This window comes from Phlebotomus papatasi, chromosome 2, assembly GCF_024763615.1.
Source record: "Phlebotomus papatasi isolate M1 chromosome 2, Ppap_2.1, whole genome shotgun sequence".
NCBI lineage: Eukaryota > Metazoa > Arthropoda > Insecta > Diptera > Psychodidae > Phlebotomus > Phlebotomus papatasi.
This window is the reverse complement of record NC_077223.1, coordinates 72,229,210-72,255,104: the sequence shown is the minus strand read 5'-3', so window position 1 is coordinate 72,255,104 and position 25,895 is coordinate 72,229,210. Positions and strand designations below refer to the sequence as shown.

Genomic DNA, 25,895 nt, shown 5'->3' with positions numbered 1-25,895 from the left:
TACTTCGCAAGTTGCTCTTTCTCCTTCTCTCTCCGTGGAATATTTCTCTAAATTCCCGCCTTTTGCTACTTCTTTTATCACGGCAATTTATGATGATGCTCCCAAGAAACTTTGTCCTTTGAGCCATCTTGCTAAAATTACTAAGAAAACAGATGGGAAAAATTGTTTAATTGCACCTCTAATGGATGGCATTTTATTTTCCTTTTGCAGATGGATCCAGTCCGATGTCAGCGAGAAATTTTCCAGCATCGTTTTGGAATAGCAACTACGTACCTCCGACCCCGGCACCTACACATCCACAGGTGAATATTCCCAGACAAAAATATCACCCAAAAATTTCTTACGCCAAACCCCTCTAAAACAATTATCTCAAGTATTGACAAAGACTTATTGCTGAGATCGAGAAACACCGAATGAATTAATTGACCTAAAACATAAATTCCTTTCATCATGTGGTAATTTATTGATTTTAATTAGTGTTTTTGTGATTGACTTCAAATGACATCAATTATGACTTTTTACCTTGTATCGAGTTGAATTTGAGGTGAAAGACACGTTAATGAAATAATTTTGCACAACATTTATCTATGAGGCAATTTTATCAACTGGTTTAAAACCATTTTGTATTATTTTTAAATAATTTATAATAGTGGAATAGGCTTAGAAGAGGAGAACTTATTAATATAATTCATCTTCTATAACTATACAATAAAGCCAAACAAGAATTGCTTTTGCAATTAGAACTTTTTATTTCAGATCTTGCATATGACATTTTTATTGTTTGTGATTTAACTTTCTGGTAAAATTAGCGAAATATTTCAAAATAGAGGTTAAAATGGTTATACTCAAATTTTAACATTATCTATATTACGTAATTTTTATTGATATCCTTCGTCAAAATCTTGGATGAGAATAATGGTACCCGAACGTTCAAATTTCAAATGATCATGAATATTGGATGCAAATGATACTTGAGACTCAAGTGACCACAAGTGGCAGATTTGACATCGTCAGTAGAGGAATTCAGTCACAGTATGACAATGTCATATGACAAATTTAGACTGTTTTTTTACGTAATATCTAATTCCGGAAGTACTAATCGAAAATCATATTCATATCAGTTATTTAGAACTCTTTGAAATGGCCATTCAATGCTCACTGTGCCTATTGTTATCCTGCACCAGAAATTACCATGAAAATTTGTCATATGACATTGTCATATTATTACAGAATTCCCCATTTATCATAGGCACTTTCCCCTACGGCTTTTGTGACAATACAATATTTTATAAATACGCCTGGTTATATCAATAGGACTTTTCTCGTATAAGTACTAGCTAAACTTTTATTTCAATATTAAAAAATATAAGAACATAGAAGAAAATAGTCTGTCAAAATTATAGAGCGGCATGTTTCCTATATAAAGATTTTAATTAGAAATCTAGAAGTTTTTATGGATTCCTACACTAAGCAAAAACCTAAAAAGTTAGAACAACTCTATGGCAGAGTTGAATTAACTCTACGATGTCGATGTAATTGTTATTCTTTTTCGTTGCAAATTTTAGTAAATAGAGTTGAAACAACTCTTCGTGCGAGTTAAATTAATTCGTCGGATATCGATATAATTATTACTCTTTTTCGATGTAAAATTTCATCCCGACTGAAGTATATGCTTAAGATTTTTCGTTTTAAGAATGTACTTCAGTCAAGAAGATTTTCGTGTGACAAAGTTCATATGGAACATCAACTAGAAATATGCCTACACTGAGAGAAATCCGAAAAAGTTAAAATAACATTCCGGAAATGTTCATTTTACCCTACAGTATTGATACAAAATCAGTGTAAATATCACCCTTTTTAGGTGTATTAGGGGTTAAATGTACCCTTCTTCATGTTAATTTTACCCTTAATAAGGTGGAAAATGAACATTAAAAAATATTGATATATTTTTACACCTAAAAAGTGATAAATTTCTGAGGAAAAAAAGTTAATCGAACCCTCTTTTTTCTCAGTGTAACAGTGTTTTATGAAGACATGTGCATATGTGATATAAGAATGATAAAATTGTAAAATCTATCCATTTTGGGATTTGAAAGACTTATTTTAACTCCAAAATAAGATTTTTTTTTACTCTTGGAACTTGGATCGACTTTAGTTCTTAAAACGAGTTATTTTTAGTCTAAAAAGAGTTATTTAAACTCTTTTGTCATGTAAATTTTAGGAAAAAAAAGTTAAAACAACTCTTCTGAATATTACACCTAAATAGAAGTAAAATCAACTCTAAAATATAGTTAATCGAAAATCACAACGAAAAAGAGTCAATTCAACATCGATTGGAGTAAGTTTTACTCGATTATTTTTCTGAGTGTATGAAAAATAAAATATCTGTTCTTTTACATATTGCCCCATGTTTCCCTATTTAGGCTTAAAACACAATCTTTAAACAAGAATGTCTCCACTTAAATGCTTTCGATTGTTATTTATATAAAATTAATGGTAAAGCTTATCAAATCTGACATAAATTTGATTTTAAAAGAATTTAAAAGTAATTATATTTTGATCTCCAATAGGGGCGGTGGGACTGCTCTGAAATATGGGTCTACAATGATATACCTTTTTTCGCATATTTTTAAAGGAGGCTAGACTCTAACGTAATGTAAATTAAATAAAACAATTATGGATCTAAATAAAATATTTGTTATGCCTAAATTTCTTCAGATAAGTATATTCGAAAAAATCGTATATCAATGTAGTCCCACTGTTTAAAATAGCCCCAGCTCTCCCTATGTGAACGAAAAATATTTTAGGTACGTCAACATTGTGAATATGGTCAGCGAAGTACATTATAGAATTAAATTAATTATAATGATCCATAACACAACCGGATTTGAAAGTGTTTAGAATTAGACAATTAGATCATTGTTAAATCTTACAATGAGTTAGTTAAAGTAGTATGAAATCATCTGCAATACGAATCCGCTACTAATAGCCCTATTGAATTTAATTAAATTTCAAATGTATTTCTTGTTTAATCATTGTGTCAGGCACTCCTTAACTGTGCTTTTTCTATCAAATGACCAAGAAAAGTCAAAGCAGCGCGCGAGTTTGATAATTTTCATGAAGTTGTGAATTGAAGTACACAGTCACAGTCAGTTCGAAAGCTTCATGAGAACCTTGAGATGTTACTGAAGTGATTTCGGAACAATTGGAAAAATTATTATGGCACTGACTCAAGCCTTTTTTCAGGTTCCGGATTTGTATTCCGCAGACGGAAGTTACTCTACGGATCCCTGGGTTCCTCATCACTACGGTTCCTATGCGGCTCACGCGCACGCGCACGCAGCCCACGCTTACCATCATCACCACAATATGGCCCAGTATGGGAGTCTTCTGAGGCTGCCACAGCAATATGGACACGGGTCGAGGTAAGTGAATCTCATGAGTTCCATCCGCTTGGTTTGCTAGTGCTTCTCTCAGCACTCTGCAATATGCGCCCGTAGTAAATGGTCTCAATTGCTCGATTACAGGCTGCACCATGATCAGCAGACGGCACATGCCCTCGAGAGTGCCGCAGCATACTCCAGCTACCCCACAATGGCAGGTCAGTTGAAAAGCTTTTAGAATATCTCTTAATTTTAGAGAATTTGATACATTGCACAATTTTGCGGTTAACCCTTTGATAACTGCGAAGAATCTGGTGAAACCTGACCTGAACATAACAACCAAAATAAAGACCAAACGATTTAAAAGTTTAGGACTTCATAAGGTCATTACAATTAGGAAATATAATGCTATCGACTTTGATATTAAAAGCCAAATTTTATTTTGAAAAACCATTTTAGACATTTTAGATAGTTATTTTAAAATTTCCTCAGAATTGAATACTCCATCTTTTTAACAGTACACATATCTGGAAAACTTTGAAGCTTATTTATTGCATTTTCTTAAAAAGTTTAAAGTGAGTTTTCCGATCTTTAAATTGATATGTTTGGAATTCTATACCATTTGAAAAATCAATATTTTTTCTATTATCAAAACTTATAACATGGTGGATGCAAAGTTACAAATATCTCACATAAACATTTTTGTAATGTGTTATTAATTCATTGTTAACCCATTCCTTACCATGGTATTATACATCATACGAAAATTGGATGATTTCCGATGAATTATTCCTGGTCAATTCTTATCCGATTTGTTGTCAGGAATGGATTTTTAGTAACTTTAGTGCTTCAATTACTTGGAAAAAATAGCCCGACAGAGATGAAAATACATTTTGTTTTTGTTTTCTTGCTTCGCGGAAGGTCATGCAAAATGTTTGCTCAAAATAACGGACGGAAAATACGACATCGACGACATCCCATCGAATTTGTTAAAATTGACCTCTTTCCTCTTTCCTGATTTGAATTCTGCTTGTCAATGTGTTTTCTTGGATAGTTACTCTATCTAAATCAATTGTGTTTGTAATAAATTAATGTACAGAATTTAAATTCAGTGACCGTTAAGACGTGTGTTTGACAACGGCTCCCTGCGCCCCCATAATAGATAAAAAAAATTTTTTTCAAAAAAATCATCTATTAATCTGTAAGAAACTAATTCCAAAATATGAACATTATATCTCAAGTATTTCTAGTACATTGACTGAATGGGTTAATGAAATAAATTATCTATCCTAGGAATAGGCTGGGAACATTTTTTAATTTTATTTATACTTTTAATTCAGTACTTTTTAAGGGTTGAAAATTTAAATTTAATATTTATAAACATGAGAAAATCACCATAGATTACCAATAACAATGCAGTCTTTAGAAAGTTCACGGAACTTTATTCAAATTATTATGAGATTGACAGTTGATTTTAAGTACTTTGACAGATGTCAAATACAAAATATTATTCAAATCATTTCACCTAATACAAGATAAAAATGTATGTCTTTGACAAACAAAAAACCTTTTCTAACTTCAAAGATCGGAAGTTTTTCTAAGTTGTAAAATCATCGACCGTTTTGATTCACCGATAAATCCACTGATCTCTTCCTGCAAAAAGAATCGTGTCTGCGAGAGGGCACAAATTGCCGGTATTCTACATTCTTGGCGTTTTCGCGGCGATTTAGTGTCTTTGTTGGTTACCAAATTGCCGCATGGGATGCAAGAGAAGGAGTGGATTGGATGAAATTTGTCGGTAGAAGTGGATCCATCATCATCTCTCGACATGCCATCCATGTCTTCTTGCTCTTTTCCATTCAAAAGAAAAGTCTGCCGGATTTATCTGGGCATCTCACTCACCCAGAAATACCTCATTTGGCCCCATGAAGACACCTTGTCACAACCCTCTAGTGTCTCTTGAGACAACAGAAGCCAACCGGCACGTCACCAGGCGCATTATAAATGACCAATGATTATGACAGATAGTCATCTTTGTCAAAATGAGCCGCTCGGAATGTTAATATCAAATGCATGCGCTTTTAATTGTGCACCTCTTCGCGTATGCGCAAGTGGCTCAAAACCCGATGGAATTCCTCTGGTGCCATTCAAGAAAACCCACCAGCATTTGTCACAATTCTCTCCTCCATCCGTTGTCTCAGCCACAATTCAGAGAATACTCAATGATATGGACACTGTGGAAAAAATATCAATGAAACTCCACCCCCCAATTATGGATGGCTCTTCCTTAAGTGGCACAAGTATAGGGTTCTAAAAACTAACTCTAGAAGCTGATTGTTGTGGAAATAGCATGATGGAAAAACATCAACTTGATCTCAGAGACAAATTCTCGCTGGAACTATAATTAGGTCGAGAAAACGTGAAATGATAATTAATTGTATGAAATCTACCATCATTCCTCTGTCAGAAGGATAAAAGCCAAAGGGGAGAAAAAGAAAAATCCGAGAAGTTTCTGACAGAAATCGATCGATGTAAGGAAGAAAAATACCTAGCTTTCCTTTTTGGAGAACTTTTCCACAGAGTGGACAAGAAAAGTGAAGGCTGCTCAAGGGGGAAGCATTCGAAGGATGTGGTGCTTATAGAAAAAAAATTGGAATGGATAATAATAACTCTTTCTCATTTAGACTTTACGTGAAATATCACCAAAACCCCTGTTTCTAAATTGAATTTGCAACTCAAAATATAAAAACTTAATAAAAAAGTCCAATGCAAATTACAAATTGAAACTTAATGAGAAAAACATAACTTCTATTTAAAAAAAAATATGGTTCGAATTGTGTTATAATTAATTTAAAAAAAAAACAAATTTAATCAAATCGATCGAATAGAACAGTTCCCGCTCTCTAATCCGGATCGGCGTAATCCGGATGAGTTATCGATGGTTAAATTTAAAATGATTTTTAGTTTATGTTGCCTATGTGTTCAGCAATGAAAATGAATTATGCTGCGATGTTTTTGTTTAATAAATGAAATATAATTGCGTAGAATTATCTAATTAGGTCTTTTTAATTTTCTTTAAAACTTTCATTCTAATTCTACAAAAAAATCAAAAGAATCTTGCTTTATATTTTCGAGACGTTGAACAAATTCAAAAATCCATCCGGATAACGAAGCGGATATCTGTCATTTTGTCTCTCAATTATCAGAATAACACAGAGCGCGCACTGTAGAATCTCCCAATCGGTTTAACTCTGACCTTCGAAGATTCGATAACGAAATGTTTCTGCATCATGTATCTGTGAAGAATATATTCACCTTGACTACCTCCAAAACAAATTCGAAAATGTCAAAAATGCAATGAATTCTGGGAGCCGTTTTCGTAATAAACCAATTGGTTTTGGAGGGAAAGGAGGAGGGTGGGAATAATAAGGAAAAATTGATCTGAAGGTAATGTTCACTAACATTAAGGGGGAATAGGGCTAATATATATGATTTTTTCACATAGGGTAAAGGCTCATAATTTTGGACAGTCCGCTTATAAGCATCGATGTTCCAAGTTTGGAGTGCGATATTTTCAATACTAATTGACCTTTTTTGTTACTCTCTTTTCAGAAGGGTTATTTAGAAACTTGACAAGGGTTTATTGTCTTTGTTTTTACTAAAATTAGTCTTAATACGTTTAAAAATGAATTGATATGTAGAGGTGAATTTGACTCTTATTTTGGACAACTTGGTTATTAATTTTTACAACTTGGCTGTAAAGGCTGTAAATTTGGACAGCTAATTCGCCTCAGCAGGATGCCCATTGTCTTCATTTCATGAACCAATCTGACCAAGTCCTCTTCCTGTTCATGTAAGGGAAACGTTGAATGTTACAAGAAGCCCGGAAACTTTCCATATCATTCATTAAAGTGAGTTGACTTCGGTACTCCAAATACGTGCGGATTCGCTCATTCCTTGGCCTATCCCGGAGCCTTTCAAGGCTTTTCTCGCTACATCTCATTCGTAGAGATGATGCTCCTTTGTTTCTCCAGGCATTTGTCCAACCTAGTCATCACAAAAGCTAAAACTTCACGAAATTTCGTGAGAAAAACACCTGTCCAAAATGAGGAGTATCACATCAAAGGTGAATGTCTTAGAAAATTTCCCATTTTTCACACGAAAAATCTAATTCACAAGGCAAATCTCATTTCAGGTCAAATGTACAAATCACGACTAACGTGAATCAACACAATGTTCAATGAATATTCAATAATATCACTCAAAAACAGCGAAGAAACATTGTTAGTACTTCACCACAGCTAAATAAGACTGAAGTAAACACAAAGTTCTGTCATATTTCTCGTAAGCAATTGCTCACACTGAATATTCAACAAAACAATTTCAACTCAAATCATATTCAAAATTTAACGTATTTAGTGTTAAAGTCTTTCAAAAAGAACAATACTTAGATAGAATTTATTATTTATCAAATATTGGAATAAAAATCCATAATTTTAATCAATTTATTTTTAGTGTCCAATTTTATCCTCAAAGTGTCCAAAATAAGAAACTGGACAAAATTATGAGCCTTTCCCCTATCTCAATATCTCAGCTTTTAAATCATTTTATAAAGATTTTCTCAAGTTAACTTACAGTTTATTAGTGCCACTTTATAAATAAGAAAATAAGAAAATGAACAAAATTATGAGCTTTTATCCTATATCTGAAGAAAGCCGAACCCTTCAATTATTTTATTTAGTTCCACATTTGTTTTGTAGAGCTGCATTTTACTACGTTAGCGACCAGTTTACTTAGAAATATTCGAAAAAGTTATATATCAATTCCATATAATCAACCCCAGAACTCAAAGTAGTCCCACATCCCCATAACTGTTCTCTGTGAGTTCAAGCAGTAAAAAAGAGATCGAATGATAAAATTAAACTTGCTTACTTTTATAAGGATAAAATTAATGCAAAATCATCACGTCCTATTCACCTCGTATAATCTTGTATATTACAAGCTATTCCTAAATTTATTGTACGAAATCAAGCAGGAAATGACAACTTTTTGATATTATCAAATCAATAGTATCGATAAATCCACTGAGAAAAAAAAGAGGGTGCGACTAACATTTTTTCCTCATAAATTTAACACTTTTTAGGTGTAAAAATATATCAACATTTTTTAATGTTAATTTTACACCTTATTGAGTGAAAAATTAACATGAAAAAGGGTGCCTTTAACTCCTAATACACCTAAAAAGGGTAATATTTACACCGATTTTGGATCAATACTGTAGGGTAAAATTAACATTTCCGGAATGTTATTTTAACTTTTTCGGATTTCTCTCAGTGTCTGTATGTATCTGTTAGATTAAGTGAATGTCGACTATTTAGTTTTGTTTAGAGTATTTATTGTGAAATTCTTAAAAGAATATGACTGTTGATAAATCGTCGATTGCATTAACCGTTGTCGTATCTGCATTTCTTTTGTGCCAGCATTTCACGCAAGTGGCTACGACTGTATCGTAGATCGCACCAAATTCAGAAAATGTACACCACCTCCAATTTAGTGTTCATACCTTAGGAACTCCTTAAATACATATCAATGCAGGATTGTGCGGAAAAATGATCCATCTCCAAAGGAAAGGACAGACTCTAAAATGCTCCTATAACAACTTTTTTGTGCAACTCTATAAATTGCATTCCAACATTCCGCTCTCTATGGCATTTTTCTTTTTATTCACCATCTCGAATGTGTCTGCATTCGCATAAAACTTTGCAACTTTTTGCTGACCGTCTTTGGCTGTGTTTGTGCTTGTTTTCCATTTTAATTTCATACCAATTTTCTTGCCTCTGAACACACTACAATCGAAGCCGCGAGAGATTTTTGCTCCATGGAAATTAGATGGTGCGAATCAACTTTGTAAGATGCTTTTGCAATTTGTACGCCAAGGAAGAGAAGAGAGAGAGGTAATCAATTGAGATAAGAAATCCGGGACTTTTTCACCCAAGTATTTCCTCTTAAGACAATGATAGAGTCAACAATTTTCCCCTCTTCTTGGGATTCTTTTTCCAAGGCATCTCAAGAAAATTTCCTATGAGATGAAAATTGAGGGTGTGTCGATGAAATGAAAAATATTTAGGGTATTTCACTAATTTTCAGCACAATAAACATTTGAGAATTCTCATGAGATTTGATATTTTTAACTTGAAATTTTAATTAAATTTCCAAATGCCATAAATTGTATATTTTCCAGATGTGTCTTTCAAGTGCATTACCGTGGTAAAGAAAAATTCTGCCCAACGGAATTTTCTTCCATTATTCAAAATTCTTCACCACACAGGAAAGCCGCAGAGCGAAATAATTAAACATTTTCCCATTTCAGAAACATCTTTGTGCATTTTGGCATCCCGTAGAATGATATGGCCATTTTCACAAATTTGAAATATTTTAGCGCAAAATGTAAATTTTCACTTTTCCATCATTTGATTTGTTCAGAAAACTCATATCTAAATGGATTTGAAACTTAAGCTATGATATAATAAATGTTGCAAAACATTAAGTAGAGTTAAGCAATGTTATAGAATAGAAATACTTACAGAAATACGAAGTTTTGACATTGATGAACACTGATGAAACTTTGTGAATCTCATTGCACATCGAAGTTTAATAAAAACATTTCATCTTTATCTTTAGGGAAATATAATTCTAAAAACTATTTCATCTCTCGAAACTGTATGCTTCTTTACTACAAATTTTATTTTTTTTTAAACACGCCTAACCTGCTTTATTTCATGATATATTTCACTTAATATCTTAAAAATATTCTCCTTTTCGTAAATTAATAATGTTCTTAATAATTTGTCCTGATAATTAAGGCTATTGATACATAGCTTTTTCTGGAAATCTTTATCCACCATAGGGGAATGTAGGCATGGTTCGCACAGAGTGAACCTTCAAACGATGCGAATTTTCTTTTTGTTTGCAAAGAGCTGACCTACCATTTCTCATCTCGTTTCATGAGCTTAATAGTGATCTATCTTATGGCTAAGAAATGACGAACTAGCTGTTTGTAAACAAAGAGAAAATTCGCGTTGTTTGAAGGTTCACTCTGTGCGACCCATGCCAACATTTCCCTATTATCCATGTAATCATTTCTCAACACGGAAGCAATTTCGTAATCCTGAATTCCTCACGATCTTCTAAGTTCTTCACTTGCTCTTAATCTCCCGGAGATACCTCATATCGGCAGCTTGTATTCGTGATCGTATTTTTTCAATCATTATTAAAATCTTAGCTTTGAAAACCGATAATTTAACAGAATGACTAAACTTTGGAGAAAATAATTCATTTAATTGGAAAAAATACTTCCAGAATCTATAAAGCCTTCGTAATTGATTGTTTTTTTTAAATTTAGTATTACAATATTTTCCTTCTATTTCCAAGTAGTATTTCTAATATTTTCTATATTATCCTGTCTATTTAAGACACTTTACAAGTGAAATTTAAATAAAATGTTTATGAAAGAGTAAAGTTTAGACATTCTACTTAAAGGTAAATAATCAGGCTCAATGAAATTTATTTGCATAGGGGAAAGCACGCTATCTTCGAACGATCTATGCTTCGCACAAATCATTCTTTTTTCAATATTTTATAAATGAATTTGGCCCATTATAATACATATTATATTTTAATAGTTAGTCAAATTCCTCAAATTTTCAAAAAAGAGTTATAGATGAAATTAATAAGTAACATAGAGAACAAAATTGAATTGTCCGATGCTTGAGTCGTCCAAAGGAAGCGCTCTTAAAAAATTATGCATTTTTCAACATTTTTCGGTAAGAATCTTATTCTGGATAGAATGAAGAACATAAATATTTGTATTAACAAAGTAAAAATAATTTGAGAAGTCATTAAGCTGTTTGAAACTTCAAAGTGTTAAAAAGTGTCCCGAAATACCAAACATTACCCTATATGGCAATAACTAAATGCCAGCTAAGTAAGATTATTCACTTGTAAATTAATTTTAATATTTAGCGGAATTTGATTGTTTCGACATTAATACTGAAATGTTGTTTTCTCATGTAGAAGATCATGGGGCAGTTTCAGGAATCAGCAGTTTTAGGCGTTTTCACTGTTTTTTTTTTTTAAAGTAAAATGAAGCATTTATAACCATTTTACATATATTCAAACTAACGAAGTTAAGGTTCTCTCTCGTGGGAATTTGTATTTGAAAAATACAGCATATTTAAAATAAATTAATTCTTTATTCTAAAATTTTATACTTTTGAAAAATATGAATGTATAAACTGCCCCCTCTGTCCTTATAAAAACGTATTATTTTATTTTATTTTATTTTATATTTTATAATGTTTCAATAAATATAATTTTAATGAAAAAAATAACATACTACAACTAAAAGATTTAATTTATTCTACCCAGGAAAATTAAATATCCACAGAAAAAAATATTTCGTAAAATTGTTCGTAAATGTTTTTTAAATTCCTACTGGGAACTTACGAAATGCTTATGTAAATCCTATAGTCGCAAAAAAATCGTACAACTTTGTATTTTTTCCAAAAACATTGTTCGTACTTTAATTACTTTAAGAGTATCATTTGTTCCTTTACAAACATTTGTTCGTACATTTTTGTCTAACAACACTCATTCATTCATTTTCAACCGCTTATCCCTATTGGGGTCGCGGGCCTTGTCTTGTCGATCCTCTGCCACTTCAGGAAGATGTTCGGGTTCGATCCCAAGGTGTTCCAAGGCAAGATTCTGAATTTGATTCAGCCATCTTGTTATAGGTCTGCCTCGAGGTCGACGCCTTCTAACAATGGCTTGCATAGCTTTTCTGACAAAACTTTACGACCAAATGACAAAATTTTACGAATATTTTTCTGTGTGTTTACAAACATTCACAAAATACTCTTGTCAAGGGATCATATTACGAATAATGTTTGTGAAAAAGTACCATCTTTTACGAACTATTTTGTCGGTTATACGATTTATGAGAATTTTGTAAATTCCCAATAGGAATTGACAAACATTTACAAACAATTATACTAAATATTTTTTTCTGTGTAGGTCTTTTTCTTACGAGTATAATTTTCAATCCTACTCAAAAAAGGTTTTGTCAAATTAACAAGAAGAGTTTGTCAGAGGGATGTTCTGCTGTACAGAATATAGAAAAGATTGGAAAAAATCGGTGGTCAATTGGATTTGGTAAAAGTTGGTCGCAAGGATGTATTCCATATAAAATATAAGAAAAAAATTGGTTTAAATTGGTAAACAACATCCTTTTGACAAAATTTAACAAGTTTCATCTGTCCTCTTGAAACAAAACTTTTTTTATAGTATTTTCAATTTAAGTTCTCAAACTCTTCTGTAAAAAAAACATCACATTAAAGAGAACTATGTTTGACTATGTTTCGATCAATAAACACAATTTTTCAAGGGTTAGAAAGTGATTTGTGGATGTTTGTGAGTGGCACAAAAGTGCTGTAAAAGCTATACTTTTTCCTCCTGGCAATTCACTATATAAAATTGATGTCTTTGGGAGATTTTGGCGAATGCGCAGATAGAAAGATGCCAGAGAAAAGATGCTGCGGAATGGGTGAGACAGAGAGGTAGAAGAAGTGGCAAATGGAGCAGAGTGAGAAGGTGAAAAATTGCGCGAAAATGATATTAAAGTGGAAGCAGCGAAAAAATAATAAGGAAAAAGCATGAATATCGCAAGAGCGACCAATGCAAGATGCCGACGGTGAGCTAAGGACCGCCTTCTTCTTGGAGCATCTCAGCCACAGATCGCTCCGCAACGGCCCCAAAGCTCCCCCGGTGATTGCAATCTCGCGATGGTGCAATTGAGTGGCTGTGGCATCGCGATCATACAGCGAGACCCTGGTGCAAAATGTCTCAGATTCTCGCGCATGCAAATGGCCAGGAGAGTTTACAGGCAGCCGATTAAATTGCGCGAAACTCGATGGTGATGCCGATAGACATTTAAGGCAACTCCTAATTAATTGTTCTCTCACATTTTATGGGCAATTTACAATTTTATGTCCTCATACTCGCGTCTGAATTTCTCCATTTTCATTCACAAATAATGATTCAATCTCTTCCCATTTTTGCACTAAAACCATTGGGATTTAAAGACACCTAAATCTTTGATGAGGGTTTCTGCAGTTTTGCCCGCAAGGATTTTTATAAAAGCCATTGAAAAAATCAAACTGTTAAATCTCATTTGCTGTGGTTACATGAGAATAGATTAAATTATTCTATATAATATACTAAAAACTGTTGGTAATACATTAAAATAAAATATTAACAAAAATAAATTATAAATTGTTAAAGTGTTGTTGATGCAGTAACTAAAAATTTAAGTATTCTATTAATAAGTACTTCCAAGTAACAAGTTATAGATGTATTTAAATAATATTTACATTAATCTCATAACTCCGATTAATTTCAATAACGATGAAATCTTGAAAGATCATCTCTAGTCTCTCCAATGGCTTCCCTTAACTTGGAGTAAAACAATTGAAAACCCTCTTTCATTTGCTGCGTGTATGTTGGATCGATGAGGAATTTTCACAGTCCACATAAAGGATTTCAACCCAAAATTCAACAAACACACAAAACACTTCATTTTGACCAAACAACAATGCCAAGGGAACCAATTTCCACCACTGAATTTCTCACCAGAAATTTAATTAAAAGCCCCGGTGCAATTTTAAAATAATATTAAACATTTTACACATTTAATCATTTGTCGGAACAGTGCCAAAGAACATAAACTTGGTAACAGAGAGAGAATATGAGGCAATTTTTCCCGGATGTTCCACGTGGGACTTGGTAGAGGGAGGGATTCCTCAAAGTTTCTGACGTGAGGAGGGAAAATTCAGTGATGGACTTGCAAGAGATTCAATTTGGACATGCTTCTCTGGTTGGAATTTCTTGGATGGAGTTAGTGAATTAAATGAGGGTGGATTGTGAGGTTTGGGGTGGAATATGCTCATTTCTCAAGAGCATGATTCCTTTCCTTAATTTGTGCTTCGTGTGTTAAGCTTCGAGAATCAGGGCAATGAATATTTAATTAAAAAGCGTTTTTGTTGTTAATATTTTCAGATATTGTTATTTTAAATTAAAAAAGAAAATTCAATACTTGAATTTTGAATATGTTTATTGTATCAAACTTCAAATTTGACTAAAAATTTAACTCCACATTTTTAACCCCTCCAATTTTTTCGTATTTCGATTAATTAAGGCTGTTTTTTATATAAATAAATAGTGTTATATAAAGGTAATGAGATAAATACATTTTTTAAACTAAAATTTTATTAGGAAGAGTTGACCAGCGCACTGGTAGATTTCTTCAAAATTTCGTTACAGAGGAAATTTTTATAACAAATTAGCTGAGATTCTTTACATTTTTACATTATGTAGCTTCATTTCGAATATTAGTGTTGTGGAAATAATACTCTTTCCTTATTAAATTAAAAAACCTTATTAAATTAAATTAAAAAACTTGACTAACAAGTAAGATAGCTCCAAAAGTCAAGTCAATCATTAAACTTACAAGGTAATTTAATCTGAAATCCATTTGGTGTATTCAAAAATCGATTGAAATTTTTTTGACGTTTAAAAATCATACTAATGAAATATTTAAAAAAAATTATTTAAAAAATCATTTTCTTTCAAAGATGTTGAATAAAAAAATACATTAAAATTACAAAAATTTTACATATTACCGATAGTCCTAACAAAACCTTTTAATCCTTTAAGGCAGAAGTGTGCAAAAACCGTTGAAAACCGAATAAACGTCAAAATAAGTTTGTTCTGGTAGCGTTTTTACCATTGACGTACATGTTTCATTTCACGTTTATTCGGTTTCAACGGTTCTTGCACGCTTCTGCTCTAACACTGAGAGAAATCCTAAAAAGTTAAAATAACATTCCGAAAATGTTAATTTTACCCTACAGTATTGATCCGAAATCGGTGTAAATATTACCCTTTTTAGGTGTATTATGGGTTTAAGTTACCCTTTTTTCATGTTGATTTTACCCTCAAAAGGTGTAAAATAAACATTAAAAAATGTTGATATATTTTTACACCCGAAAAGTGTTAAAGTTATGACGAAAAAAAGTTAATCGTAGCCTCTTTTTTTCTCAGCGAAGGACGATTAGGTCACCCGTGACCCATAGGGAAAAGGGACAGATAATCCTAACCGGCTTATGTAGGTGAGATTCTTAACGTGAGCTAACTCGGAGCGCATGCAAATTCGATTTAGAGCTGAAATTGTGAGTCGCCATTCAGTTATCTTGAATCAAATTCGTGAAATTATACAAATTTTGTATTTAAACCAAAATATCAAGGATTTGGATGAACTGGCACAAAAGTGATATATGGGTGAAATGTAGACCAGAATGTTCTCTATAATTTTTCCATAGAACATGATCTCATCGATTACTCAGAAGCCAAAATAATCGAGGTTTTTTGTTTCTTAACTTGTTTTTTCATCCAGAGTGCCCCAAGTAGTCATTTGTTGAACTTCAACTATATCAAAGAATTATTGTATTTTGTGAGACTCTTCATTTAAACCCCTATTTTAAGTGTCTTGGTGGAGTAGAGGCAGTCAAATTGGCATCTGAGTGATTTCAAAGCGTTATTATGGGAAAAATCAATTTTTTCACACTTAAACGGCAAAATCGGAGTGATAGCGTAGTCTGAGTGGAAAATGATGTATGGACGAAATGTAGAGACAAATGTCCTCTACAATTATGTTGAAGTAATCATCAAAATCGGTTCAGCGACAGTCGAGATAATTGAGGTTATGTGATATTGAAATTGGTTTTTCGACTGTGGCGCCCCTGGTGTTGGTCCCACGAAGTTCAAATATTTTAGAAAGTTGTAGTATTTGGTGAGATCTTTCGTTTAAGCCCTCATTCATCAAAATCGGTCAAATAGAACCGGAGATATGATTTTTTGAATTTCGTGAACTTTGACCCCTCATATCTCCGGTTCTGTTTCAACCACAGCGCGCATTTGCACCATTTTGGAAACGTCCTAGACTGGACTACAACATACTAAAACATTTCATTAACTTGCACAATGCCGTTTTTGAGAAAAGTGACTTTGAATTTCGATGAATTTTGACGCTATCACAGCGCCACCTGTGGTGACTTTTTGAACTTCCATCTGAAAGTGCTCATCGAGACGAAACCAAAAAGGTAAAATTTAGGTCGCTATGTTAGTTAGAACCGGAGATAGAGGCCGGTCAATGTTCGAACTTTGACCCCTTATAGCTCGGGTCAGGGGTTGTGGATCGACTTAAGGTTTTTTTTGTTTGATAGGTATAATCAGCGGCTACAACATATCAAAATTTCAGCCCGATGCACAATGGAATTTTTGAGTTATTTAACTTATAAGATTTAAAAATTTTCTTTTTAAAAAAAGCGCCCCTAGCGGTGGTTTTATGAACTTGCGATGTTAGAAGGGGAAGTGGCATTTCACGAGAGCTTTCCAAAAAGCCCTCACTTTTTAAATTCTGACAATTAGAACCGGAGTTATGGCCATTTTAAGAAATTTTTTTTGGACCCTTATAGCTCGGGTCAGGGGGGTCAGAGGACCTTAAGTTTGGTATTGATGGAAAGCCCTAAGGCGCAGCTATAACATACTAAAATTTGAGTCCGCTGAATGCCATAGGGGCGGAGCTATTGAGAAAACAAAAAAAGGGGGGTCTTCAAAATGGCGGTAGGAGGGGTGGGGGGTGGGGGGTCAATGCACCAAGTTGCAATTTTCACCCGATATATAACCTTTGCCGAAAACCGCAAGTCGATATCTTTTTTAGTTTAGGAGCTATTAAGCTCCAAAGAGCGGCCGGGAACGTAACTTAGCCACATATATATTCGTGATCAGGAAGTGGCGAAACGGATTTTGGCGAAGTTTGAGGTCGATCGGACGACATGAAATTTTGTTAGGATTATAGTAGGTGAGATTGTTAAGAATCTCACCTAATAATTTTTCCTGACTAACTAAAGTTATTTCTTTCTAATGTTTGTGCGTAATCGTAAAATAGAAGGTCGTAGGAATGTAGGATATTTTTTTGCAAACCTCCAACTATTTGCTATATAGTAAATATTTAGGTTCAAATTTGACGAGTTTGCAAATGACAGGACTGATAAATAATTTTATTTTTTTTTTGTACTTCAAATTTTTTTAAGCAAAACCGTTTTGGGAATAGAAAGTACAATACTCATACATAATATTTTTCATAAGAACAAAAATTATTATTCATTCGTATTGTCAAAAAATCGATTTGAATTTTTTGACTATTTTGGTTCCTATCGCCTCCACTGAGAAAAAAACGGGGGTACGATTAACTTTTTTTCCTCATAACTTTGACACTTTTTAGGTATAAAAATATATCAACTTTTTTAATGTTAATTTTACACCTTTTTAAGGGTAAAAATAACATGAAAAAGGGTAATTTTATCCCCTAATACACCTAAAAAGCATAATATTTACACCGATTTCGAATCAATACTTCAGGGTAAAATGAACATTTCCGGAATGTTATTTTAACTTCTTCGGATTTCTCTCAGTGTATAGAAGCAGAAAATATACAGAATCAGACTCTGTTGGACTGTCCATGGTTAGATGTAATAGGTTTCACAAGATTTGTTTATTGGTTTCATTTTTATTGTCGATTTTCAGTCCATAAAAAGTGTCTCGTCCTTAAAGGGCTAAAAGCTCCCAAAGTATGGGAATCCGATTTCTAATCGTTGCATTATTCTTTCAGTTTAAATTCAAGTAACTGTTTGAGTAGCTTTGAGCCTGCATTTGATCATTATTGTGTTCACGTGCTCTAAGTTTTAAGAAGTGATAGTATTGAAAATCCCTTGTAATTCGATTTATCCCTTTTATCTCCATACCTGAAGATGTACAAACATCGTTTACAGCGTTTAAATCCTCATAATGTAGCTTTAAAAGTTTTTTTTCTGACCAGTCGAGGCTTAAATTTAATATTTTCGAGGTTGGTTTGTAATGCCTTACATCAGAAGCCAACGGGTACAAATCATTTCAGTTCAAACGGAAACAGCAATCGGCTAATAACGTTTTACAACCCTGAACTTCAGTATTCGTTTAAAATAATCCATTTTCCTTCCTACCCAAAGGTTTTTTGGGAAGATTGCAAATGGTCCTCCAGTCCACTTCTGTGTCCGTTCTTTGACCCAAGAGGGAGTTCAAATTGGGGGATCGGAGGCGAAGTCCTTTCGTCCGACGCTACGAATGTCGACAAGGGTGTTTTGCGCCATTATTGTACTGATGGGGTGGTGATGAATGAAATGTCTGCTGAAATACACGACAGGCAAGTGCGAGGGGGATGGCTGCTCCTGGGAGGGCGGCGAAATGTCTCTGCTCCCGGCCACTGTAGTATCCTCTCCCCTCGTGGCAAAATTTATGGCTCCGGCAGCTACACGGAGGGGTGACTACATGAAAATGTCGACGCGAGGCACTGTGCCAAAGGGAGGTTGGATTTTCCCCGGGAAAATCGGAAAGGTTGAGGGTGGCAAAATGAATTTTGTCCTCCCGATGCGCGTCTCTGGTGCTCAATGCAAATTTTTCACCCTCCATGTGTGTTTGTTTGATGTAATATGCGGTCGTGGTGACAATATCCACATCCGTTTGCCTTCGAAACTTACCGCGTATTTTAAATCTCTCCCTCAACACTTTTCCCCAGGCCTCGCGTACCTCAAACAACATCACAAGGTGTATTTATGAGGTCTGCTTACATGTTTACTCGCTCTCTAGAACTCTTTTCATGCAGGGTTGTACATTCGACCCCCATAAAAAACCAGGAAAGTTAAAGTTGAACAGAAGTGATGTATTCAACATCAAGGAAAGTTTTATGAGGATTTTTTTTCTTTCTATTAATTCAACTTTTATTTGCAGTAAAATATGTAATGTTTTAAAAATTTAATATTAGTGATTTTAAATTCATTACCTTAATTGGTTAAAAGAGTTCATTGAAAGCTCGTTTATGTAGACCAAAATTGTAGTGAAAATATCGCATTAAATTTAATGTAATATGTAATTAAAGTAAAGAGTAGAGCTAACATGCTTAAGACAGGCATTTGTAGGGAAAAATTAAAATTTAGAATTAAACCTTTTTTTAGTTTTTACGCATTGCAAGGCCAACCAAATATAGATCATCTTGTAAGCAGTTTTTGTACTTTTCAAAAAATATGAACGAAAAATATTAAAGTGGCTTAACTTTTCTACTCTGCTTCCTCGCATGTTTGATTTCGATTTTTCGACAGTTCCTAAGCAGTCATCCAAAGATATAAGGTCCTACACTGAGTAAAAAAAGAGGGTGCGATTAACTTTTTTTCCTCATAACTTTAACACTTTTTGGGTGTAAAAAATATCAACACTTTTTAATGTTAATTTTTACACCTTTTGAGGATAAAATTAACATGAAAAAAGGGTCACTTTAACCCTCAATACACCTAAAAAGAGTAATATTTACACCGATTTCGGATCAATACTGTAGGGTAAAATTAACATTTTCGGATTTCTCTCAGTCAGTGTAGTAAAGGATCTTATTAATATCTCAACAAGCTCAAACTTATAGAGCGGTTTAATATTAGATCTTTGCATTTTTTTTTAGAAAACTCTTGATTCTTTAGCGATATTCAGAGGATAATCCTTCAAACAATATTGTCCTCAAATAATTTTAAATTTGGCCCCCTTCTTACTAAAATCTTGAATACGCCCTTATAGAAATTTATTAGAGGTGGCATAAAATGGGGCATAGCATTGCATGGGTCATACCTTATCAAAATATAAGTTTTCATTTACGATTTACTACGATATATAATACTGTAAAATTATTTTTAGGTCCATTTTTGGAGGAATGCAGAAAGAACACACATTTTAATCAGAATATAAAGTAGTTTTGTAAGATTTGATATAATTATAAGAGTGTTTCGCAAAGAAAGCCACAAAACCTAACAAAACAATTTTTTTATCGATAAATTTTGAATTTTAAAAAAAGAAAATTCTTTATTCAAAACACTTTGTTAAAGAATTAAAAAAAAATCAAACACTCTAATTGTTCTTTATGAATATTATAGTTTGATTTTTTTTTCTAAATTCATCTTCTATTACGATAGAGGAAAGTACTCTCCCTTCGGACGTTCATGCTTTCTTCTTTTATTTTTCTAGGAGACTTCCATATAATTATCACATAATTATCAATAATTCATGTTAAGCTAACTAATATTTAATAGAAATGAGTAGGGTAAAGTGATACAAGTTGGACATAGTGTTACAAGTTGGACAATTCGCCGTTACAAGTTGGACAGGGATTTTTTCTTGATAAATACAGTACTAATTTTTTTTAAGCACAAGGAATCAAATTATAAAACTATAGCATTAAAAATATACAAATAAAAATGAAATGTTAAATTTATCAAGAAAAAAAGCCCTGTCCAACTTGTACCATTATCCAACTTGTACCACTTTACCCTAAGTCTCTTAGGAAAAATAAAAGAAAATTCACATAGTATGAGGCCGTTCGAAGAAAGAGTACCGTCCACTAATCAACAACAAGAAATCAACATTGTTCAGTATTTAAGTCGCCAGATATCTTTACAGCCTTAAAGGGTTAACTTAAATAAATAAGACAAGGTATTTTAAAATATTTAAAATTTAGGGTAAAGTAGGGCACCTTTGAATTGGGGTACCTTTAAAATTGAACTTTTCTCACTTGTTTTTATAATGAATTTGGGTTTATCATAATGTAGTTTAGCTTCAGAAATGATTTCTAGAGCTAAATTAAATCATAGTTAGGTCAGGTTCAATTTAAAATAGAAGAACAAGCCTAATTTTAAAGCTACTTCATTTCAAATGTGCCCTACTTCCCCCTAAGTCCTATATTCTGTTGTTTATTTCTACACATATTTTGTCCTTTAAACAAAGACTAACTAATTTTTCCTTACTTTTCAGGCCTCGAAGCTCAAGTCCAAGAATCATCAAAGGATCTCTACTGGTTCTAAAATTATAGGACAGCAACAAGAACAACAAAAGTCAGTTGGTGCCGCAGTATTAGTTTAACGAATCATAAAGAGAAACGATAAATGTGACGAGAATAAAAACACAAAGTTTATTCTAGTGAAAACTACAAAAAAAAGAGTGTGTAAAAGATAGGGGTAAAAAATTGTGGTACAAAAACTCAATAAAATATTAAAATTAAAAGAAAAAATCGTGATAGTAAGTTATAAAATAAAATTGCCCATTTTGAGGTGAATTTAGGCAGATTTTGTGGTGAGCGCCGTGAAAAATCGAAGATCAGTGTTCATATTGTGAATTTTCTTTCGATTTCTTTCTATATTTTTTTTCCGTGAAAATGTATAGTGTCTTTCGTCTTTAGAAAGTTTAATTAGAGGGGGAAAAAGTTATTCATCAAGTGAGAAATCTTGTCATCCACTGAAGGTTTCATCGACAACGAAAGGTTTCAAGGAGAATCACCCAAGTCTGTGGAAATTTTGAAAAAAAAAAATTTAAAAAAAAAGAAGAAATATCTTCTCGCGTGGAAAAATTCAATTTGAAAGAAACATTTCTGTGCATCCACCCACAAATATCTCTAATACTGACACCTCCTACCGAGACTCGCTGGAAGATGTGTAAGAAACAATTTGCATTAAAATCACGTGAAATAGTGACAGAGAGAAATCTTCTAACAAAACGATTTTATAATTAATTCTATGGTAGATTGAAGTCGATAGAAAAACAAGATAAAGAAGTATTAATTACATAAATGTTACATTAATTGTGTAAATTATGGAAATTCACAAAAAAAGTCCAACGAAGAAGAATTGAAAAGCGCAATCGTGCGAGGTTTTGTGAGCTGGAAAAACGCGCGCAACTCTTCTTGCTCCAGGAAAAATTGACTCATACAATAGAAAAGATGGGCACATCGAGCATTACACAGAGATTGATGCCAATTGAGCAGGAAAAAAGCAGTAGAGAGTCCAAAGAATAGTAAAAAAAAAATATCAGACAATAATTGCTGTTTGGAGTTGAAGAAAAAAAATATGCCTATATGAACACGAATTATTTAAGAAAAGTTTTTTCTTCCCATCGAGCGGCTTCAACCGCTATAAATTGCAAGTTGCCATGTTTAATTATCTTAATTACACACGACTATTATTGTTGAATTTAATAATCGCTCCTTTTTTCTTCATAGTTCGGCACATTTTCTTCCCAATATTATGTGTTATTTTTATTTTTGTGCAATTTATTGTTATTAAACACTCGCTTTTCTTCGCGCATATGCAAACAACTCACGCCATTGCTTCTTTTGAAGTACAGTAAAAATGGAGGGAAACTTGAAGAAGCTTCCACGAATTGGTTTTTCTTTCTCTCTTACTCTTTTGGGCAGCAACTAATTATTAAATATTATTAAAATGATTAAAATAATTAGTCCACTTTCAGGTACATTGTGATATTTGCATGGTCTTTCCTTTCCAACCATTAAAGTATAATGAATTTCTTTTCTTACGAATGGAACTCTGAAATGTGCTTCTTTTGTGAAGGAAATTGAACACGGGAAAGCAGGGCAATTTCGAGAATAAATTACATTGGAAAACCTGACTTAGAATGCCCTACTTATTTCACCTTTTACGCCAATTAAACTTTTATTTTTTTTTAACCATTTACAAGTTACAACAAATTATTCTCTTTCTACTAATACAATTATTTTAAAACCAAATGAAAAGTTCTTATTTTCACTAATGGATGAAGAGTAGAGGAGGGTGAGGCAGTATCACACATACGTGACTTTGCAATCTTTGCAAAATCTGTTGTTTTTGGAATAAAGGAAAATAAATTCCACATAACCCATATCCATGTTAAAAAAGACATATAAATTAGCTTTATTGCATTTCATTTTCAATTGGAAAAACACACTTGGAAAACTGTGGATTTGTATGAAACTGCCTCATCCTTTTCAAATCAATGCTTAATGGCGCTGGCACACCTTTTAGATCAGGAAAATTTCATAAAGTAAAAATTCATTTCTCTTTCTTTCTCAAAAGATTTGCATATGTCTATTCCACTTTTTCGGTCTCAAAATCGGACTGAACTAATTTTGATTTGGTGTGATGTTCAAAATATGAAGAAGAATGAGCAAGAATAGGATAGATATATCTAGAACTTTTGAGAAAGAAAGGAATGTAAATTTCGATCACATTAAATTTTACCGACCTAAAAGGTGTGCTGGAGCTATAAAAGAATAATTTCATGAAAATCGTAAAGTTGTTAAGCAAACACTAAATTTCTAAACAACTTAAAGTCCTTTCGTACTTGGAGTACCTGATGGGAAAAATGTGGAAAGAATATTCTGATAACACAAAAAGTAATATTCTAAGTATATCAAATGAAGTTCCAAGCCCTTATACATATTTGAAGAATTCCGCGATTTTTTTGTAAATGAGTCGATTAACCATTTTAAGGATGATTGTGTCACCTGGATGACTCAAACAAAAAAAATTTACTACCATCTAAAATTATATTTTCAAATAGTCATAAAAAATATTATTTCTGAAACTTAACTTTTGACTTTCTCGTCCTTAAAGTGTTAAGAAATTTTAGTTAGACAGGAATGAAAATTTATACTTTAACTGGACTCGAATTTTATGTAAGATTGGAACTTTGATCTGGATATCTGCACTAATTAAGCAAAATCATTTCATATTTATTTATTTTAGTACTTATACTTTAACTATCGTTGCAGTTGAATACAACAAGACATGCAGAATCCAATTGATATAGTCTGTTTCGGATATTATTTTGAAATTGAAATGTGAAGTAATATTGAACCTAATTTGAAAAAGACTGACAAATTTAACTAGTTTCCAGTATAAGTTCAAGAACTAATAAAGGATAATATTTCTACTGTACGAAAATGCATTTCATTGGAACCGTATATAATATAACCATGTAACAATCTTTAAAAATTTACAAAAGAAAAACTATAATTCAGACGACTACTGTAAGCACTGTACCTCTTTTTAAATGGGCTAAAAGACATGCGAAAGTGTTCATACTGTTATTTTCAAATATTATTAATTCAAATATCATATCACTTTTCGGAGGCAGCCAAAATCCAGAAAGCCAAAATCCCGAAAACCAAAATCATGTCCGCCAAAATCCTGAAAGGGCCAAAATCCGGAAAGCCTAAATCCCGAAATCCAAAATCCCGAATGTTCAAAATCCTGAAAGGCATGAAATTATATGGATGACAATGTGTAGAATAATTTCTCAAGAACTATGACACTTAAGAATTAGGGATTTTAGCTTTTGGTATTTCGGCCTATTCGGGATTTTGGCTTTCGAGATTTTAGCGTTCCGGATTTTGGTTTTCGGGATTTTGGCTTTCAGGATTTTGACCGAGACCCATCACTTTTATCACTTTCAAGAGGAACTTCTTTTTTTGCGCAAAACAAGAATAAACATTTGAAATAATTTATTTGTAATATAAATGGCGAAATACGTGTTAAAATCCATCTGCTTTTCTAGGTGTTTTAATCTCCAAAAAACAATCTAGACTATTAAGTTTTCCTTTAATATATCCTTATACTAAAAGAGAACACTTACTCCAAATAAAAGAAAACCGCGACATTTATATCAACGTTTTATTCAATTTAGGAAATAATAGGTAACCTATTTTATTTCATGGTTTATTTTCCTTTTATGTGCTGGAAACTCTTTTTGTAGTCCGACTTTCGTTATGTCTGATTTTTAACAAATTACCCTAATTCCTAAATTATAGACAGCCAAGAAAACAAACAGAATATATTAATTAGGGGAAAGCTTCCAGGATTCGTAAACTCTGGCTGCATATACTTCATATTTCTCCCATATTACTTTAATAAATCTGACTTATTTTTTTTTCAGAAAATGTGTGACTTACGAGCAATAGTAGCTAGCTATTAATAGGTGTGATTAGAAGGAATCACACCTAAAAAATATTGTCATAGGTCAGATTCATTAAAGTAATATGAGAAAAAATATGCCAATAGGGGAATGTAGGCATGATTCGCACACAGTGAACCTTCAAACGATGCAAATTTTCTCATTGTTTGCAAAGAGTTGATTAATCATTTCTCATCTCGCTTCATAAGGTTAATAATTATCTTTCTTATGGCTAAGAAATGACGAACTAGTTCTTAACAAACAAAGAGAAAACTTGCATCGTTCGAAGGTTCTCTGTGTTCGAACCATGTCTACTTTCCCCTAGTTGAAGCACTTTGGCAATGTTTTAGTAATTTTAGCCGGTAATGGCGTTGGCATACATTTTTAACGTAGTGAAATTCGATCGATTGAAATTTTACCTCTGACTCTTTCAAACTGATATCTAAAATATAACTGTCTCTTTCTGTCAAATTGAAATTCGAAATGACATTTAAATTTCAATTTTTATTTCTCAGCTAATTTTAATTTGAAAGAGGGAGAGGT

At 32.7% G+C, this 25,895-nt stretch overlaps 1 protein-coding gene across 3 annotated transcripts in view; it reads left to right on the top strand.

The window, feature by feature from the left end:
• The window catches only part of LOC129804290 (protein vestigial), an 80,607-nt gene extending 58,968 nt beyond the window's left edge, over positions 1 to 21,639 (top strand). For 2 of the 3 annotated variants that reach the window (XM_055851447.1, XM_055851446.1), the window contains 4 exons: positions 211 to 302; positions 3,247 to 3,425; positions 3,528 to 3,601; positions 21,384 to 21,639. In XM_055851447.1, the coding sequence (XP_055707422.1) occupies positions 211 to 302; positions 3,247 to 3,425; positions 3,528 to 3,601; positions 21,384 to 21,433 (395 nt within the window). In that variant the 3' untranslated portion in view covers positions 21,434 to 21,639. Of the gene's footprint in view, positions 1 to 210; positions 303 to 3,246; positions 3,426 to 3,500; positions 3,602 to 21,383 lie in introns of all 3 variants that reach the window. The other variant, XM_055851445.1, reaches the window with a different exon arrangement.
• Positions 21,640 to 25,895: the final 4,256 nt, after the last annotated feature.